At 44.0% G+C, this 21,016-nt stretch overlaps 1 protein-coding gene across 8 annotated transcripts in view; it reads right to left on the minus strand.

Moving 5' to 3' along the window:
• Positions 1 to 5,220: 5,220 nt before the first annotated feature.
• LOC137373133 (ral guanine nucleotide dissociation stimulator-like 1) overlaps positions 5,221 to 21,016 on the minus strand; it is a 212,168-nt gene continuing 196,372 nt past the window's right edge. For 6 of the 8 annotated variants that reach the window (XR_010975601.1, XR_010975602.1, XR_010975600.1 and 3 more), the window contains exons 3-6: positions 17,116 to 17,197; positions 15,384 to 15,982; positions 13,947 to 14,025; positions 5,221 to 12,545 (exon numbers count right to left, since the gene is read on the minus strand). Coding sequence is in view for 2 of the 8 variants with exons in the window: in XM_068037987.1 (XP_067894088.1) it covers positions 12,364 to 12,545; positions 13,947 to 14,025; positions 15,384 to 15,707; positions 17,116 to 17,124 (594 nt within the window). In the remaining 6 variants the exon portion in view is untranslated. The remainder of the gene's footprint in view (positions 12,546 to 13,946; positions 14,026 to 15,383; positions 15,983 to 17,115; positions 17,198 to 21,016) is intronic. The other 2 variants (XM_068037987.1, XM_068037986.1) reach the window with 1 other exon arrangement.

The raw sequence follows: 21,016 nt of genomic DNA on the forward strand, positions 1-21,016 counted from the left end.
GACATGCCATCAGATGTCAGAGTACTAGTGTCAGAGGAGTTTGTGTGTGTAGAGAAGGTGGTGACATGTCTCTGTGCCCTGATCAAGGATGATCTGCAGCCCATGGGCTTTGGTGGAAATCCCATGTCATTGTTCCTCATCATGGCAGCGGTTCTCAAGCTTGACGCCTTTGCAGCTTTTCAGGGGCCTACCAGAGACCTTTGTGGGGTCACACAGTCAGCAGTGCACCGCTGCATCAGGGAGGTCACCAATGCCCTGCACCGGAGGGCCAGTGAGTATGTCCACTTCAGGACAGACTCTCACAGCTAGGCCCAGAGGGTCACCGGTTTCGCCACCATTGCCAGATAACCAAAGGTTTTAGGGTTTAGAGATTGCAGCCATGTGGCCATCAGGCCTCCTGCCAGGCTACCACCTGCAGATGTCATCATTAAAGGAATCGTCTCAATCTGGGTGAAGCTGGTAAGTGATCACCGGAGATGCTTCATGAAAACCTGTGCCTGCTTCACAGACAGCTGCCATGACACCTGAGACCTGTGCCATTCCCAGCTGCCGCCTCTGTTCACTGAACTGGCTCAAATGGAGGGGTGGCTTCTTGGAGATAAGGGCTATCCCTTGTAGACATGGCTCCTGACACCAGTGAGAGACCCCAAAACTGCTGCAGAGGAGAGATACAACGCCAGTCACTGAGCTAAAAGAGCTGCCATTGAGCAGGAGATTGGCATGCTGAAAGAGCTTTTCCAATGCCTGTACGGATAGGGAGATGCCCTGCACAACTACACACCCAATAGGGGCCAGGTCTGGCATGATGAGGAGAGACATCAACAGCATTCCTCCTTGGACTATGAGGACACTGAGGACCGACAACATCATTAATAAGTGAGAATGTTGACTAAAAACCTCAACCTACCCCTAGTGTGAATTAAAAAGTGTAAAGAACATCTTAAAACTATGTACTATGGGGCCTAATGCCCCTCCAGATCCTTCTTCACTTCCCTCTGACCCCACCCCTTCTGATCTGACCCCTTGCCGTGCATTCACTATACTCTCTGACCTCCCTCTCTCTGATGCTGAACGTTCTGTACTCAGCAAGGACTCAGTTTTATCCCCTTACGCCCCCACTGCAATGACATTCGCACTGGGCATGACATTGCACTCGTCTTCTGTCGCCTCTGCCTCTGGGCTCACTTCTTTGACCAGGAATCCTTACCCCGATCAGTAGACCCATTCATCTGCCTCCAGCATTCTCCCTCTACCGGGACCCCTCCGCGGCCTCTTACCCGCTCTTGATCTTTTCTTTGAAAACTGTCAGTGAGACATTGGTCACCTCAATTTCTCTGCCCCTCTCACTCACTCTAACCTGTCCCCCTCTGAACCTGAGGCACTCCGTTCTCTCAGGTCTAACCCTGACATGGTCATCAAACATGCAGACAAGGGTGGTGCTGCTGTTGTGTGGCATACCGACCTCTGCCTTGCAGAGGCTCAGCGCTAACTCTCAGACACTTCTTTATACCTCCCTCTGGACCATGACCCCACCACCGAACATCAAGCTACTGTCCACAGGACTGTCACTGACCTCATCTCCTCTGGAGATCTTCCCTCTACAGCATCTAACCTCAAAGCACCACAACCCCGGACAGGCTGCTTCTACCTCCTTCCCAAAATCCACAAACAGGACTGTACCGGCAGACCCATTGTGTCAGCCTGCTCCTGCCCCACTGAACTTATTTCTTCCTATCTTGACTATCTTTTCTCCGCTGGTCCAGTCTCTTCCCACCTACATCCGTGACTCTTCTGATGCCCCACCTCATTTTGACAATTTCCAGTTTCCTGGCCCCAACCGGCTCCTCTTCACTATGGACGTCCAATCTCTCTACACCTCCATCCCCCACCAGGACGGTTTGAGGGGTCTCCGCTTCTTCCTGAACACAGGCCCAACCAGTCCCCATCCTCCTCCGCCTGGCTGAACTTGTTCTCACATTGAACAACTTCTCCTTCAACTCCACTCACTTCCTTCAAATAAAAGGTGTTGCTATGGGTACCGCATGGGTCCTAGTTATGCCTGTCTTTTTATGGGATATGTCGAACATTCCTTGTTCCAGTCCTACTCAGGTCCCCTCCCCCACCTCTTTTTCTGGTATATTGATGACTGTATCGGTGCTGTTTCCTGCCCCCGCCCCAAACTGGGAAACTTTATCAACTTTGCTTCTAATTTCCACCCTTCTCTCACCTTTACATGGTCCATCTCCGACGTTTCCCTTCCCTTCCTTGACTTCTCTATCTCTATTTCTGGGGATAGGCTGTTCACTAATATCCACAGCTACCTTGACTACACTTCTTCACTCCCCGCCTCCTGTCAGGACTCCATTCCATTCTCCCAGTTTCTCTGTCTCCGACGCATATGCTCTGATGATGCTTCTGATATGTCTTCCTTTTTCTTCAACCAAGGATTCCCCCCCACTGCGGTTGACAGGGCCCTCAACCGTGTCCGCCCCATTTCCCGCACCTCTACCCTTACACCTTCCCCTCCCTCCCAGAACCGCGACAGGGTTCCCCTTGTTCTCACTTTCCACCCCATCACCCTCCATATCCGAAGGATCATCCTCTGCCATTTCTGCCACCTCCAGCATGATGCCACTACCAAAGGCATCTTCCCCTGTCAGCATTCCAACGGTATTGTTTCCTCCGTGACACCCTGGTCCACTCCTCCATTACCCCCAACACCTCATCCCCTTCCCACGGCACCTCCCTTGCAATCGCAGGAGGTGCAATACCTGCCCATCTCCTCTCTCCTCACTATCCAAGGCCCCAAACCCTCCTTTCACGTGAAGCAGCGATTTACTTGTACTTCTTTCAATGTAGTATTCGCTGCTCACAGTGTGGTCTTCTCCACATCAGAGAGACCGAAAGCAGACTGGGTGACCGTTTTGCGGAACACCTCCGCTCCGTCCGCAAGCAGGACCCCGAGCTTCTTGTTGCTTGCCAATTCAACACTCCCCCCTGCTCTCATGCTCACATCTCTGTCCTGGGATGCTGCAGTGTTCCAGTGAACATCAACGCAAGCTCGAGGAACAGCATCTCATTTAATGATTAGGCACACAACAGCATGCCGGCCTGAAAATTGAGTTCAATAATTTCGGTGCGTGACAGGCCCCCCATTTTACTTTTATTTTTAGTTATTTTTTCTTTTTCTTTTTTAAATATTTTTTTTGATTTCATTTTGTTTTATTTCATCTCAGTTCAGTTTGCTTACCCACCGTTTTTTTTCTTGTTGGTACTTGTGGCTGTTCAATTTTCAGTCCGTTAACATCCTATCTGTACTAATGCTTTGTCTTTCAACACACCATTAACATATAGTTTGCCTTTGCTCCACGACCTTCTGGTCAGCTATTCTGTGACATTGTCCTATCTACACCTTCTCCTTTGTTATATCTTGCCCCACCTCTTGCTTATAACCTTTCACATTTCTAATATTTGCCAGTTCTGAAGAAGGGTCACTGACCTGAAACGTTAACTCTGCTTCTCTCTCCACAGATGCTGCCTGACGTGCTGGGTTTCTCCAGCACTTTCTGCTTTGCTGCCAGATTGACAGCAGCCCCAGTCTTCAACAGAGAGCTAAGTATTTGTTGGACAACTGTCAGGAAGCAGGTGCAGGGGCGCTTTAAATAGGGGACGGCTCATCGCAGTGATGCTAATGGGCCCCTGTGTGAAATATCACGGGGCTTTGGCAGTCGCAGCTGAATGCGGGCACCCCACAGAGTTCAAGGTCTCTGTCTGCAGCAATGATAAACTTGGGTGTTTTGCAGCCCCAGGCAGGGTTTGAATTTACAGCGCTGCCTGGAGAGAGACAGACAGACAGACCCACTACTTGCATCTGCACTGGTCAAAAGCAGGTGCTTGTCTCCCGTAGTGAAAAGAAACTGCCAATTTTTACACAGATGGAAAGACTGTCATGTCATGGCTGTCCAATGTTTTCTCTCTTTTGTAATTTAGTTAGATCATGTCTGGATTCCAATCTCTCAAGGCCCCACTGTTTCAGTGTTTACCCTTTGAAGTTAGTCTCCAACAGTGTTAATGTTCCAAGATGGCTTTGAATGTCTTGTTAATGGAGGTAAGGCAGAGCTCATTCAAAATTCGCAAGCCATTGTTCTGGTGGGAAATTAATCAGATATTCGTCTCTGCCTTGATACACTGGTATGTGAGATATTTCAATGCAAATTGTGGTGGCCATTTTAGCTGCTTTCTTTTTCAAGTTTAATTCAGGTTTCCAACCAATGGATTAAAAAAATCATTCGGCGTAGCACATGTTTATAACACTCTCCAGTTTGGTTAAAGCTTATTCAAATCATTCAACTCACAGCAACCTCGGAACACCAACTTTGAAACTGATCAAGCTAGTGGTGATAGAGATAAATAGATACACATAGAAGGGTCACTGACCCGAAACGTTAACTCTCCTCTTTCCACAGATGCTGCCAGACCTGCTGAGTGGTTCCAGCATTTCTTGTTTTTATTACACATAGAATTTGGGAAGGAGAGAAGACTGGGATACAAGGAAAACTGAGGAAATACCATAGGCAACAGCAAAAAAATCCAGACATTTCAGCATGGGATGGGGGCAGACAATATAAAATAGGGAATGTGGAAGTGGCCACACAAGAAGTTGTAAATCAAATTGTTCAGACCACCACTTAGGTGAATAGCTTTTTGCCTCTTACACTGAAATGGAGGATGGTGGGGGCGGGGAGGGCGGTGGGGGGTTGGAGGTGTGGGCTGATGTTGGAAGTCATACTGACCAGAACAAATAGTCTGTGGATATGCCTAGTGTCATTTTCCAGCTGATGATCAATAATAAAATAATAAAAAAATTCGTACTGGGGAAAACTGGGACAAATCAGGAGGAAAAACAAAGACCTTGCATATGAGGAATGCAAACCAGCGACTAGACTATTGAAGTGTATGTGGTTTTGTTACTCTGTTTTGATCAGCTGTTGTAAAAACATGGTAACACTGCTGTTACCCAGTCACTGACCTTGGTTTCGAGGATACGGCTATCAATAAAGGTCAGATGGTCTCATTCAAGTAGGTGAGCTCTCAATGCACGAAACATGCAGATGGCAGTAATTATGGGCAGTGAAGTAACATTATTTATATATGAAGTACACACATCATACCAGAAGTTTGCTTCTATTTCAAAATAAAATCACGAAACATTTATGCACTGAAATTTATTTTAGTAACTTTTTAAAACAAATTACATAATATAAAAGGAATATGGAAAATATTTACAAAAATGTACACTTAGAAAATTTCACAAATAACTCAGATGATTTCCTTTAATATCTGTGTCTACTGTTGTTGGCATAGCCCAGATTCTGAACCTTTTTATAGTGAGTGGCTTTCTGTAATTGTGTCTGATTAGTAAATCCTTTACAGGGCACCAAGTGATAGATAGGAGGAGGAAAGAAAATACATTGGCCTCCCAAAACCAGGGTAATGAGCTCCATAAAGACCCTCCTCATCACAGCACATAGATTCAGATTGGGAAAGGACACTGGAACAGTGTGTGTGGAAGACACTAGAAATGTTAAAGTGCTTCAACACTTGCTTTCTCTGCTGGTTAATTTACACATAGTGCAAAACTGAATTTGATAGGGTCTCATATACTGTTAAGACATTCTTGGCATTTTTGCTACTTTGAAGGGATTTTGTTTTGGATAAATCTATTGAGTGAACATACAGAATCAATGCTATCCTACACCTGTGAAGTGATTGCACTAAAATGAAGAGGTCAATGAATTAGTGTCTGATTAGGATCTTGAACATCAAGGCCCCTGCACTTTCACTCACAAAGGGTATTGCTTATTCTTTTAACAGATCACTGTAGGCAAGCCCACACTAGATAATGGCAGTTTCAAGTAATTGAACACAAATAAGGATAAATGAGGGACAAAAATAAGTGTAAAAGTATTCATATCTCAGGGATCTGGTCCCCCCTCTGCATCCTTTGAAGATTTCTTTCCCTAAAAAGGCTAACATTTACAAATATATATATACATTGTCATGCAGGCCCCCACCAGCCAAGAATGAGGCACATTAATTTCACCACATGCACGTTAAACTTCAAATTGTTGCTGGGAAAAGAGGGCCTATTACAAGAAATTTCCAGGCCCCTAGCCTGGAAAATACATTTTTGCGAACTAGCAGACAGTGTTGGCACAAAGGAACCAGTCCCTGCTCCCGACACACAGAAGACATGGTCAGACTACTTTAGTCAGATGACTATAATAAATAATTATAATATAGCATCTGCAGTATTGTGCTTTTATTTTAGTCACCTGACTAACTGGCTGTTGCAGGTTTTGAACGCGCCACAGTGAATTTGAAGACAGAAAGCTACTGGCTCCTGGATTGAGAACATCTCTCTCCTGTCTGCTCTCATTTCATTCTTCCCAGCTTTGGAATCCATTGAAGACACAAGAACCCCAAGAGAGAGAAATGTCTCCAACAGTGAGCAATGTTTAAGAAGAATACTAAGCCCCAATGAAAAGCAAGAATTACCTGCAAGAAAGAACTACCTACAAAAGGACTCGACAGTGAGCTCGAAGCACAGTAACAAGAAACTGTTCAGAGATTGCCTCAAAGTTCTCCACTTGATTTTTCTTCTGCTCTTTCTGTCTCTATTTGCATGTGCCCATCGCGTATGCATGCGAGCTAAAGGATTATCATTTTTAATCCAAGACTTTATTTGCCACGATGAAAACCCCAGTTGGGGGGAAATGGCTGTGAAAAGAACAGTGTTTAAAACACAATTACCAGAGGACAGGCTGTTGGTCTCACATCAGAAAGGACAAGCTTTTCAAATGCTAAACCAAAACCCACTCCACCCAACAGAGACATTGCCTTCTGCTCTCAACCAGCCACCCACATCATCACTGGCTCCAAGGTGCCTAAGGAGACAATGAAATCCACTGGTTTTATATATAATCAAGTCAATCGGACAACAGAACCCATCGGAAGCAGTTCACACCTTGTATAGTACTCAACTAGATGACGAAGACCAACAGTTCCCATTGTCCGTCCTCCCCACTCCCCCACCGAAACCAGCCAGATGAAAATACCACATATTCAAACAAAGCTTTCTCACCAGGGACATGACAAGATCAGTCAGAAAAAAGGGAACATTCCGATTTTGGTGGAAAAAGCAAGACCGCTGAAACAGTAGAAGTGAAGCAGCCTGAGGAAGGAGAGGATTGAACAGTTGATGTCAAATGGACAGCAGCCACACAGCTCTACAGGACAGAAGATCAGAGCACGCTGCTCCCTCTATAACCAGGACCAAAGGAAGTTGCATGCCCTAAGGAATGGTTACAGCCCCAAGGACTTTGATCGCAGAAGACACGACCCGGCATTCAAAGTCAGCAGGGTGAGCAGCCTGCAGAATACTCAACTCACAGTCATGTGGAGAGTTACCTCTGCATGTCCCGACCAAACCTTAGAAAAGGGGGTTAGTGTAGTGTTGGGAGTTAACCGACTGTGAGTTAGGGAACGTAATCGATTTGTTGTTAGTCATATAGGAACATTAGCATGGGTTTTGCCACACTGAGATTCGCAGTACATATTGAACATACTTTCATTATTCGAAATCTGAAACCTGCATCGATTGCATTATTCATCATCCTTCAGTGTGATTCATGAAGGTAAGCCCAGACCTTCGACCGTAAATCAGTGGGTTCGGTTGTGACCAGCAAGGCTAAATGAACCTCACACAATCGGAAACACTCTGCAGAGCGTGGGGCATGATGTGTATCCGTAGGCGTTAACCGAATTACCATTTAAATTTTAATAAATTTGACTTTTCTTCTTTAAACCTAAAAAAGCCAGTTTGTGCTCATTTCTTTGCCTTATATTTGGAAAGTGGTGAACAAGGATTCACCAAAGGGGGAGCTCAAAACACGGCATGTTTAAAAGTAAAGCCTGTTACAGGAAGACCAGGTGAAGGCTGAAGCGGATCCCCAGACACCTTTCTCACCTGGTCATAATAGAAATTTGGGTGCCTGTGTCCGTAACTTTACCCATAGACAAACAAGAGAAATTGGAAATGGGAAACCTAATTGTTCACAATCAAAAAGAGCAAGTTTTCAATACAGGTTTTCTCCTGGTCGTGTGTGATTGAATACTAACATGTCTGCAACTGAAGCTAGCAGCTCTCCAAGCCAGGGTGAAGTAACTTGGGATAACTTAAAAGCACTGTCTATGGAGGTGTTGAGGAACACGGCTGAGCAGTGTGGGATCACAGTACTAGGAAGTCTGAACTCCGAAGGCTAGTGGCCAACTATTGTCTCCTTGAATCTGAAGAAGCAGAAACAGGGTCAGAAGCAGAATTCGACAGGGTATTGTTCGCAAAGGTACAATTGGAACAGCGGAAACTTGGCTTTGAGGAAAGAGAGTGGGAGAAAGAGAGAGCCTTCCAAAGGAATGTGAAGAGAAAGAGAGAGCCTTCCAAAAAAGAATGGGAAAAGAAAGAGAGAGCCTTCCAGAAAGGAATGAGAAGTGAATGAAAGGCAAAAGAGAGAGAAAGACAGGAGAAGGAACAAGAGAGAGAGGAGCGAGAGAGAGAAAGAATATTCCAGAAAGAATCCGAAGAAAGAGAGCTGAAGCGGCTTGAGTTAACTCAGGGGTGACAGAGTAACCTCAGTGCAAGCATGGCCAATATGGAGGAGCATAATTCAGACTGGGCAAAAAATTGCTAAAACTTACTGATGCCAAAATTCAATGATGAAGATGTGGAGGCCTTTTTTGTGTCTTTTGAGAAACTGGCAAGGCAGCTGAAACGGCCAGCTGAGACCTGGTCTCTTTTACTTCAAAGCAAGCAAACTGGAAAAGCCCATGAGGTTCATTCCTTGTTGCTAGATAAGAGTTCAGCAAATTATGAACTGACCAAAAAGGCTATCCTTGGGGCATATGAACCCTCAGGAAGCAAGCTAATCAAACCTACCTGGAGTTTAAAAGAAGTAAGCAGCTGGCTTTTGACCAGTGGCTGAGGGCTCTTAAAATACCGCAAAGCTATGTGAATCTCAGGGAAGTAGTTCTGTTGGAGGAATTAAAAATCTCTCTCCCACTCTCAATAAAGACCCATATAATGGAGCAGTGCGTCCAGAGAGGCTGGCAAGAGGCCATTCTGGCTGATGAGTTTGCTTTAATTTATCGGTCGGTTTCCCAGGGGAAAACCTTTCCTAATCACTCCCACAAATCCGAAAAGGACAAAGGGTGGGAAGGTGATCTCCACCCAGGCAATCCTGGGAGAGAAAGGAAAGCAGGACACACAGGGGGCCCTCCAGACAAAAAGGAAGGTGCAGTGAGCAAGAGTGAGACCCGAAGACCTGTGTGCTTCCATTGTAATAAAGCAGGGCATTTAAAAGCTGACTGCTGGAAACTAAAGGGAAAATCGATAGGGTTAATCAGGGCACACCTGCTCAGTAAAGACGGGGACCTGGTGCAAAACACAGAACAAGCTGTGGCTTTAACTGCAGCAAGAATGCAACCCAGGAAGCTTACTACAGCCAGTGCTGGAAAAGCTGATAGGATTCCTGAAGGCTATCAGGGTTTTGTGTTTGAAGGGAAATTAACCCCATACCCCTCGAGTGAGGCCAGCAAGCCCAGAGTAATTCTCAGGGACACAGGACTCACTAGATCCCTTTTACTGGGAAAAGGCCTGACCTTTCCCCCAGGGAGTGCAGTGAATACCAAAATGGTGGTGAATGGTGTTGGAGGGCAGTGTATACATGTACCTGATTACCGGGTGCACCTGGAGTGCAACGTTGTTTCGAGATCAGTGACCGTAGGGATTGTCCCTAGTTTGTCTGTGGACAAGATTGACCTGTTCCGTGGTAATGATCTGGCGAGGGTGAAGGTGGTAGCCCCAACCCCCCCACCAAGTAGTGAAAGAAAGACCACAGGAGGTCAGAAAGACAGGGCAGTGGCAGGAGATGGTCTCCTGCAGTTTCCCTGAATGTGTAGTGGATCGGGCCATGATCAAACCAGCTCCCCCAGAAATTACTGCATTTGCACTGCAGGCAGATGACCATGAGGTCTGCCTGTCCGAGACATTCTTTGGAAAGTTAGAAGACCCAGGGAATGAATTAAATGGATTATCCCTAGCTGTGGCTCAGCAAGCCGACCCAGTATTGCGAGAGTTAGCATGGGCTGTCTAGTCTGAAAGAGAAGCAGAGTGAGTCCCTAATTGCAACTATTTAAAGAATGAGGTACTGATGAGGAAATGGAGTTCTCCTCACAGACCTGAGAGCAAGGAGAGGGCATTAGTTCACCAATTAGTGGTTCCGCAGAGGTACCGGTTGGAAATATTAAGAAGGGCCTACAAGGCCACAGTGGCTGTACATGTCAGTATACGAAAGACCAAAGCCCGCATAAGACAGCAGTTTGACTGGCCAAAACTGCACTAAGATATGGCGGAGTACTGGAGGAGTTGCTACATATGGCAGATTGAGGGGAAACCCCGACCTACGATGAAACATGCATCCCTATGTCCTGTACTGGTGTTAGGCAGACCCTCCATCTGAAGGCTGGTGCACTGTAAGGGACCTCGACCAAGAACAAAAAGGGACAGGCAGGTGCAAGGCTGGCAAAAGTTCAGAAAAAGTAGGGGAAAAAGTGTCCAAGAGGGCAGGTTAAAGGAAGCCCGAGAGAAAGTCCTGAAGAAAATCCCTACTGTCTGGTCAGCCAACCCCGAAAAGTGTGAAAAGTTGGACCCCACATCCTCCTACGTAAATGCAGACTCTAGAAGCAGCCCACCAGAATTGATAACATCATTTACAGGAACCTGCAGCGATAAAGAGAGACCTCTAGGGGAGGCACAGAAACCATGAGGGTGATGCCTCACCTAGCCAAAGTGCCACAGGAGAATACGGTCAAGTCTGCACAACTACCTACAGGTATGAGTGTCTCAGAGAACAAAGGGCAGATTAACAAAGAATTTTCCCTTACAGTCAGAGAAAAAGGGAACCAAACATCCCCTGAAGTAATTGGGCATTGGGCAAACTGAAGAAAAGCTTCCCCAAAGAACCACCTGGTTGCTGGGATGCCAAAAAGGGGAAATTAAAGCAGCACCCAGAAAAGACAATTTTATTAAGCTTTAAGATTTATGAATGCATGAAAATGAATGAGCGAAATACATGGTTTTCTTTCTCTCACACCTTTTAATGAAATGTCTTTTTTTCAAATCGCATTTCATTCCCCAGGGTCTGAAGGTGTTGTGCAGGCCCCCACCAGCCAAGAATGAGGCACATAAATTTTGCCACATGGACATTAAACTTCAAATTGTTGCTGGGAAGAAAAGAGGGTCTATTACAAGGAATTGCCAGGCCCCTAGCCGGAAAGACATTTTTGCACACTAGCAGACAATGTTGGAATAAAGGAACCAGTCCCTCCTCCCAGTACATAGAAGACATGATCAGACCACTTTAGTCATATGACGAACTGGCTGTTGCAGGTTTTGAACTCGCCACAGAGAATCTGAAGACAGAAAGCTGCTGGCTCCTGGATTGGGAACATCTCTATCTTGTCTCCTCTCATCTCATTCTCCCCAGCTTTGGAATCCATTGTAGACAATGGAACCCTAAAAGAGAGAAATGTCTCCTACAGGGAACAAGGTTTAAGAAGAATACTGGGCCCCAACGAAAAGCAAGAATTACCTCCAGCAAGAACTGCCTACAAAAGGACTCGACAGTGAGTTCGAAGCACAGTAACAAGAAACTGTTCAGAGATTGCCTCAGACCTCTTCACTTTATCTTTCTTCTGCTCTTTTCTGTCTCTATTTGCATGTGCATATCAGGTATGCGTGCTCGCGTGGGGCGCGGCGTGTATCCGTAGGCGTTAACTGGATTAGAGTTCAAATTTAAGTTTTAATAAATTTCACTTCTCTTTAAACCTAAGAATGCCTGTTTGTGCTCATTTCTTTGTCTTATAATTGGAAAGCGGTGAACAAGGATTCACCAAGAGGGAGCTCAAAACACAGTGTGTTTCAAATTAAATCCTGCTGCAGTAGTCCAGGTGAAGGTTGAAAAGGAGCCCTCGACACCTTTCTCGCTTAGTCATAACAATGTATACAAAATAACAGTAAAATATAAAGCTGAACATGAATTCAAAATAATTGCAACATAATGGCAATCATAAACTTTTTCCTAATTTCTTGCAGTTGTCCTTTGTTGAAGATAAGTCTGATTCTGTGCCTGCAGAAGAGATTGAAGAACTGGAAAAATAAGAGAAGGCAGGAAAGGTCTGCTAAAGATCTCAAGGGCTATCCCACGACTGATTGGTAGATCACACCTGCATAAAACGTTTGTCTCCTCACAGTGTAATCCTGCTTAGTGTGTGCGTCAAGGTTCCCTCTTTGGGTGCTCTGGGTAGTGTCGAGCACGATTGCGTTTGCAGCCAAGCCAGTTCGTCTGTGTTTGGAATTCTCAGGAGAAGGTCAAGGTTTGCAGGGTACCAAGCACGGAACACATTGTCCTTCTCTGATATCACCAACTCTGAAAAGCAGGAGAAATGTACATTGGTATTTACACATACATTTTTATAGTGTTGATTGGATTAAGCATACAACTATAATCTAGATGTAGAATTATGAATGGCTGAGAGTAATAGGATTAGAATTTGTTGCAAGGATTCAGAATGTATCACAAACTCACAAGAGAAAAGTTTGTAGGTTTCCACCATTATTGCATAGGCCCAATAACTGAAAAGAAAAACATTTTAAAATCCATTCTCAGGATATGAGTATTGCTGGCACAACCAGAATTTATTCCCTGTCCTTAGTTACCCCCCGAGAAGATCAGTACTGGCTGCCTTTTTCGTCACAGTTTGATAGAATTAGGTGGCTTGCTAAGCCTCTTCAGAGGGCAGTTAAGGGTCGACCATGCATGGGCCAGGCCAGGTAAGGATATCAGGTTTCCTTTCTTAAAGAACATGAATGAACAATTGGGTTTTTACTCTGGTCCAACAGTTAAACAGCTATTGAGTTACCACTGCAAAACATTGACAAACGTCATTCTTCCTTCATTGTTGGGTCTGAATCTTGGAATTCCCTACCTAATAAAAATGGGGAAACACCATCATCAAAAAAACAGCAGCGGCTCAATGATAGGGCCTGTCCCACCACCTTGTCAGGGCAATGAGGGATGAACAATAAATGACAGCTTTACCAGTGATGCTTGTATCCAGAGAATTTTTTAAAACTCTGACTGGAATATCATTCCACAGGCACTGGGAATCCTCACCTAATGAGGCCTTCTGCTTGGTGGAATCTGGACAGTGGGAGTTGACAGGATTTTTAATCATGAGAGAATCACAGCCATGAAGGCTGATCCTGTCTTCAACTTTTTTCTGGTATCCACTTTTCACCAGAAAAGGTGGTGGGGAGGGTGTTACTGATTAGCACATTCGGTGCTGAGGACCCCATTGAATCTTCCTGCTTCATCGTCAAGGTGCTCTGCAGCCAACTGAAAAAAGATGGTTCTTGATTTCAGTAAAATAAAATGTTTAATGCATTGTTGAATAATCAATTTGAATTACAATGAAGAAACCAGAATAATGCTGATAAATTCTGAATTATTTTTAGTTAAATCCACAATCAACTCCAGATTTTTACCCATGACACAATATAGCTTTTCGAGGGATTAGCCGACATGAGTTACTAAACTGGAGGAGGCTTTATGCTTTCATTAGGTGCTGACAAATAGCTTGTTACTGAGTAATGTGAAGCTAAATGACTCCAAGTTGGATCCTGCTGAGTGCAGTTGGGTTAGTTCAATTATAAGAATCTGGATTTTCCCAGCTTTTTGTGAAATCAGAAGAAAATATAAATCTGCTGGCAGAGGTTTATGTATCTTTTGGGATAGATTTATCAAATTGAGACAATTTTCACCCCTCACCTTGATCTTGTGAAATGGTCTGTGTGAACTGAGAATTCTCTGGAGGTTCTGTTTCCAGGGTCTGCTTGGATGAGGCTCTCTGCAAAATAACAGGTGTCCTATCTTAGTCAGTAACATGAAGAAATAGAAAATTAATTACATTTCATGAATATATTTTATAAAAAGTGCAAAACCTTTCCAAAAGGCAAGGTTCGCAAGTGTTCTGTCTCAGCAACCTCTTCTCAAAGTATGTGAGACGAGGCTTCAATATCATCATCTTCAAATTTGGATACTAACCAGGAATAGTGTAAGAAATCACAGCTTGTCTCTGGACTAGGATCATTTGAATTACAAGTGGCTTCTCCACTACGTAAAGACAATTTTTCCCTCACCAATTCTATCTGTCTGATTTCACTGTCTTTTTGTGCTTGTAATTCCTTCTCAAACTTTTCCCTCTGGAAAGTACTCTCTCTCTCCCTCTCCTCTCATTCCTCCTTTCTCACCTGAAATTCTAACTCAAAGCTGTGGTTGTTCTCCTTTCAGCAGAGAAGGTGATGTGAAGATTTGATACAGGTTGTAAAGGCTGATTAGATCAGTAATAAGATGAAAATTCTGACCATTCGTTGCCTTTATACACCCACTCTGCTGTATTAAAAATTCCCATTTCATATCTTGCAATGGACTGATTCCATGTTTTCAATCAAAGAGGCTTGAAATAATCTTTCCCAACATAAAATATACGAGTGGATCATTAAGTTATATGGCCAGCGTGTTACCCATGTGACCAATAATGTTTAGATTCGAATAGTCATTTTTGAATCAGTCACATGGTGACAATTCTATTTTGGACTGTACCTTTCACCACTCCTATTTTTCATTTGCTCTCTTCCCATCTTTGAAACTTCACGTGAGCCAAGGCCAAGGAAGAAAAACTGTTCAAGGACTCTGCTATTATTACTCAATTAAATAACAGGAGGTGCCAGAGGTGCCTGTGGTTAGCTACACACTCATTGTAGAACCCAGCGTTCAATCTGTACCTGCTTGGGACATTGTTGCAATCAAGTACAAGGATGGGGAGAAATCAGAAATTAATAGATTTCAGCTCATTCCCTGAATAAGGGTATGAGTGTGCCACACCTTGGTGTGGCCTGTACATTTAATGAGTAATGTCAGCAAAACTCAAACAGTGCGACAGCATTCCAAAAGAAAGTTGAAATGATGGCCAAAATACTCAAGAGACAGAAAAGATATCAACAATGTGGAAATTAGACATTGCGAATTAGCACTAATAGCAGCCACACCGCCATCTTCAATATGACGAGATGGCAACAAATGGTCTGAGGTAATTTTTTTCTTAAATACAAGAGGAACTTTTTTTAATGTCTGTGAATATATTGACAGAAGCAACAGCCATTAAGCAGCATGAACATGACTAATAGAAACAATCCATGTACTTACCAAAGTGCTTTGGTACAGATCGTCATCCTCTTGCCTGATTCCGATGTTATCGTGGCCATTCTTCTGCCTGCACCCAGGAAATGCCACTTTTGAAATGCAGGCAGTCACTGAGGCCGAACACTTGCGAGCCCAATTGCCGGAAGTTGTTCTTACAGAACACTTCTGAATCCAACTGCAGACGGCTGCGAAGATGGAACGCCTGGGAACCTTGGGAGTGTGGGACGATGATGATGCTGATGACGACACACTACTAAGCGAGGATGATACTCTCGTGGAGACAGTGTCCACAGGGCGAATGGGTGAATGAGACGATACTTCAGATGACTGCAGAAATTTGTTTTTGATAAAGTGTGTCAATGATTATATCTCAGAAAGTTCCCTCTTCCCAGTTACATCTATTGTGCCATGAAACTCCCTGGCACTTACCACACCCCACCCCGCAAAAAAAATCAAGGCATTGTGGATACAACAGCTTGGTCTTGAGAAGGGGAAGTAATGCATGATTCCATGATAGTTAAACTGTGAAATCTTTCCATTGGTTTTCCTCCCTCGCTCAGCCAAAGTCTGCTCCGAAGAATGATGCCGCCATCTCACATCCACTGGTTGATAAGCCAACATTGACAGTTCATCATTTAGCACGTTTGTAAATTACCCAGTTAGATTGTTAGCACATGGCATGCACAAATTCATCACGGCCATTACATTTGAATACTTCTGCTAGTGTTTTAACTCTAAGTTATCAAATAATCCCTTTGCTTTTCAGTTGAACACTCAGTATTTGAACACTCCTATATCTATGCAGATATTTACTTGCCTGCCTCACCCAGTTACTCATTGTAACTTTGCAGCATCCACCTATATAGGATGAAGTTAAAACATATCCTGTGGTGCTGCTAGGCTTGAACAAGTCAAGAAAGAGTATGAGTGCAAAAAAGTATTGGTGAGCTTGCCTGAATGAGAAAGCCAGCCAGCGCACATACAGGCAAGAGCTCGAGAGACAGAAAGAGACAGCAAGAACTAGAAATAGAGAGAGTTAGAAGTAAGGAAATTAGGAGTCAAATCACTCAGTTCATTCTAATGCAGCTCTTACCAGGTGAGTGCAGAATATTGGTAATGAAGAAGCAATAAAGGCACTGAAGAGGGGGTGTATAAGGACCAAAAGAGGAGAATCCATAAATAGGGAGGGTATTTTAAAGCAGAAATAGGACCCTAAAGATGCAGAACAGATATAATAATGGTTAACTGAACTGCTAAAAGACTGAATTGCTGAAATTTCCAGGGAACAGGTGAGAGACACTTTCTACTAAAATCAATGATACCAGCTTACTGATAAACTTCCAGGAAACACCACCCTTCTGTAGAGAAGATGCTGAATAGCAACTAAAGGTCAACTATAGAAAAAACAAAGCCTGCATTCAAGAGGGAATCTGGTGTGCATGCAGGGAGGTGTATTACGTTGTTGCGATTTGGACAGCAGTTTACTAGATTTGATCCCAAAATACCGTTTTTGATGGACTATGCACTTTAAGCTGCTACAGTCACAGCCCAGGTGCTAACTTTATGGTCAACCATGAAGTCATTAATAACCTTTAAAGAATTAAAATTAAAGATTTTGGTTATTAGTGTGACAATATGTTTTAACACGCAAAGCTTCCTTCGAACATATTTAAAGGATATAAAATATTACACAAAACAAGCCAAGCTTGTATTTCACATAAATCAAATCACTGACCGAGTCCATGTTCTCCCCGAGCTCCCGATCCGAGGGGATTTCGGCTGGTCACTGCTCTTGCTTGGAGTGCTGTCTGCGACATCTGTCCCGTGAAATAGCCGACATGAGGGAAAGGGATTCATCAGCAAAAACACTGAAAGAATACTAAAGTTGCTACGCTGTACAGAAAGAGTTTACTGCTGATTCAGGTAGCACTTGGTAGTTGGTCACTCAACAATGGCCCGATATAATGAATAGTTTTTGCAATTTATTAGAATCACCTGCTCGATTCCATCCTGGGCCTGTAATGCAACTTATTGAAATAAAAACAGAAAATGCTGAAAATACTCAGGAAGTCTGGCAGCATCTCTGGAGAGAGAAACTGAGTTAGTGTTTCATGTCTGTGATCTTTCATTAGATCCCATTTATATTTTGATCACAAAGAATTACATTTGAAAAAGGTTCTGTCAGAGGTAGTAACCCTAATAATAACTTTATTTATCTCGCTTTTATCAACATCATAAAATTGTCCAAGATGCATCACAGGAGTGTCAGGCCATAAATTTTGTCAGCCGGTCACATGAAGATAAGGTATATTTTTCTGTTAACAGCATTTTTGAATCTGGCAATGCTTTTGTATAGAACTGTCTGCATTAAGGCAGTAAAGTTTCAATGTACAGGTATTTGATTTCTGTGCCTGATTGAAGTAAAGACCTGCTCAGGTTAGGGAAAAAGAACCCAACCCAAACCAGACGGAACCACAGTGGACCCGAGCCCGACCCGGCCCGAGTCCCTCCGATTTTGCCCCAAGCCCGACCCGAGCCCGACTCGACTATCCCTTTACTTACCTTCCGACTCGGAACGTCCAGGAAGCTGCAGCATGTGTGTGATGGCATCATAGAGACGTCACTCACTAACTGCACACACTCAGTTTCGCTGCTTGACGTCCCGGACTCCCAGCTCAGGTAAGTTTTATTTAATTTTAATACTGACCAGCAGAGCAATAACCATCTGTGTCCGGCCTGACCCGGACCCGGACCCAAACCCGAACCCGGCCCGACCTGAGCCCGAAAGCCGGACCTGGAAGAGGGGCCCAACCCGACCTGAACCCAACACATGTCGTCGGGTCCCGTCGGGTCCCGGTCGGGTCACAGGCCTTTACATTGAAGTCCAAATCATTGATATATCCTGCAAAAAGCAAGGGACCTGGTACTGAACCCTGCAGAACCCATTTGGAAACAGTCTTCCAGTCACAAAAACACCCATCAACCATTATCCTTTGTTTCCTGCCTCTGAGCCAATTTTGAATCCATCTTGTCACTTTGCCTTGGTCCCCTGGGCTTTTTCTTTCATGACCAGTCTGTCATCTGGGACTTTATCATAAACCTAGGTATAATCCATATAGACTACATCAAATGCACGACCCTCATCGACCCTCCTTGTTTCCTCTTCAAAAAATTCAATCACGTTAGTCAGACACAACCTTCCCTTAACAAATCCATGCTGAATATCTTTGACTAATCCATGTATGACTCAATGAAGGTTTATCCTGTCCCTCAGAGCTTTTTCCAATATTTTTCCCACCACTGGAGGTAGGCTGACTGGCCTGTAATTACTCGGTCTATTCCTTTCTCCCGTTTTAAACAATGGTACAATGTGAACTGTCCTCCAGTCCTCTGGCACCACACCTGTAGACAGAGAATATTGGAAAATGATGGTCAGAGCCTCTGCTGTTTCTTCTCTTGCTTCATTTAACAGCCAAGGATGCATTTCATCTGGGCCTGGTGATTTAACCACTTTCAAACATGTTAAATCCCTTAATATCTCATCTCATTATATTAGTTTTATCTAACATTGCACACTCCTCCTCCCTGATTGCAATTTCTGTATCATCCCTCTCTTTAGTGAAAACAAATGCGAATCCTCCTCCTTCATCCACAGGTTACCCTGGTGGACCCAAATAGGCTCTACTCTTTCTTTCATTATAATCCTGCCTTTCTGTATTTATAAAACAACCTTTAGTTTTCTTGATTTTATTTGACTTGCCAATTTTTTTCATGCCCTCTCTTTGCTTTCCTAATTTCCTTTTTAATTTCACCCCTACACTTTTTATACTCCTCTCGATTTTCTGCCTTGGTATCTGTCATTAATCTTCCTGTTTTACTTTATCCTCTCCTTTCAGCCCCTTGACATCCACAAGACTCTGGATTTGTTAGTCCCACCCTTTTTCTTTAAGGGAACATATTTCTTTAAGGGCGGCACAGTGGCGCAGTGGTTAGCACCGCAGCCTCACAGCTCCAGGGACCTGGGTTCGATTCTGGGTACTGCCTGTGCGGAGTTTGCAAGTTCTCCCTGTGTCAGCGTGGGTTTCCTCCGGGTGCTCCGGTTTCCTCCCACATGCCAAAGACTTGCAGGTTGATAGGTTAATTGGCCATTATAAATTGCCCCTAGTATAGGTAGGTGGTAGGGAAATATATAGGGACAGGTGGGGATGTGGTAGGAATATGGGATTAGTGTAGGATTAGTATAAATGGGTGGTTGATGGTCGGCACAGACTTGGTGGGCCGAAGGGCCTGTTTCAGTGCTGTATCTCTCTCTAAACTAAACTTGCTCTGAACCCTCACTATCTCTTCCTTGAATGCCTCCCACTGATCCAGCACTGATTTACTTTCAAGTAACTGTTTCCAACCCCATTTAGCTAAATCACATTTCAGCTTAGTAAAATTAGCTTTCCCCAGTTGAGAACTTTTATTCCTGGTCTGTCTTTGTCCTTTTCCATAACTATTCTAAATCAAACTGAATTATGATCACTTCCATCAAAGTGCGCCCCGTCCGATCCCCCTTCCACCTGCCCAGCTTCATTCCCTAAAATTTTGTCCAGTCTCACAATCCCTCTTTTTGGACTTGATACATACTGGATAACAATGTTCTCCTCAATGCATTTGAAGAATTCTGTGACCACTGAGTCTTTCACATAAACTCTACCCCAGTTAATATTGGGGCAGTTGAAATCCCCCACTGTTTCATTGTTTTTGCAGTTCTGAAATTTGTCCACATATTTGCTCTTCTCTCTCCTTCTAACAGTTTCAGGGTCTATAGCACACTCCCAGTAGTGTGATTGCCCCTGTTTTGTTCTTCAGTTCAACCCATATGGCAACATTTGTTTATCCTTCTACCATATCTTCTCTCCTCACAGCTATAATTGTTTCTTTAATCAATATTGCAACTCACCCCCTCCTGAGATATCCCCATCTCTGTCTCGTCTGAAAACCCTGTAACTAGAAATGTTGAGCTGCCATTCCTGCCCTTCTTTCAGCCATGTCTCAGTAATCGCTATAATATCATGCTGCCATGTGTCAATCTGTGCTGTCAGCTCATCTGCCTTATTTCCTCAACTTGTATTGAAGGATATATTATTTAGCTCTGTCAAACTCCCTTGTTTATTTTCTAACCTTCGTTTTCTCTGCCTTCCAAAGACGCTGACTAATTTACTGCCTTCCATTTCGAACTTTTCTTCTCTCTCTTCTGAATCTACTCTCAGGTTCCCATCCCTGTGCTCAGCTAGTTTAAACTCTCCCCAACAGCACGAGTAAAACTCACTGCGAGGATATTGGTCCCGGCCCTGTTGATTTGCAAACAGTCCGTCTTGTACAGGTCCCACCTCCTCCAGAAGCAGTCCCAAAGCCTCAGGAATCTAAAGCCCTCCCTCCTGCATAATCTCTCCAGCTCTATGTATTCATCAGTTCTATCTTCCTATTTCTGTAATCACTAATACGTGGCACTGGGAGTAATCTGGAGATTAATACTTTTGAGGTTCTGCTTTTCAATCTCCCTCCAAGCTGCCTAAATTCTGCTTCAGAACCTCATCCCTCCTTCTGCCTCTGTCATTGGTGCCAATATGGACCACGACCTCTGGCTGTTC

This window comes from Heterodontus francisci, chromosome 8, assembly GCF_036365525.1.
Source record: "Heterodontus francisci isolate sHetFra1 chromosome 8, sHetFra1.hap1, whole genome shotgun sequence".
NCBI lineage: Eukaryota > Metazoa > Chordata > Chondrichthyes > Heterodontiformes > Heterodontidae > Heterodontus > Heterodontus francisci.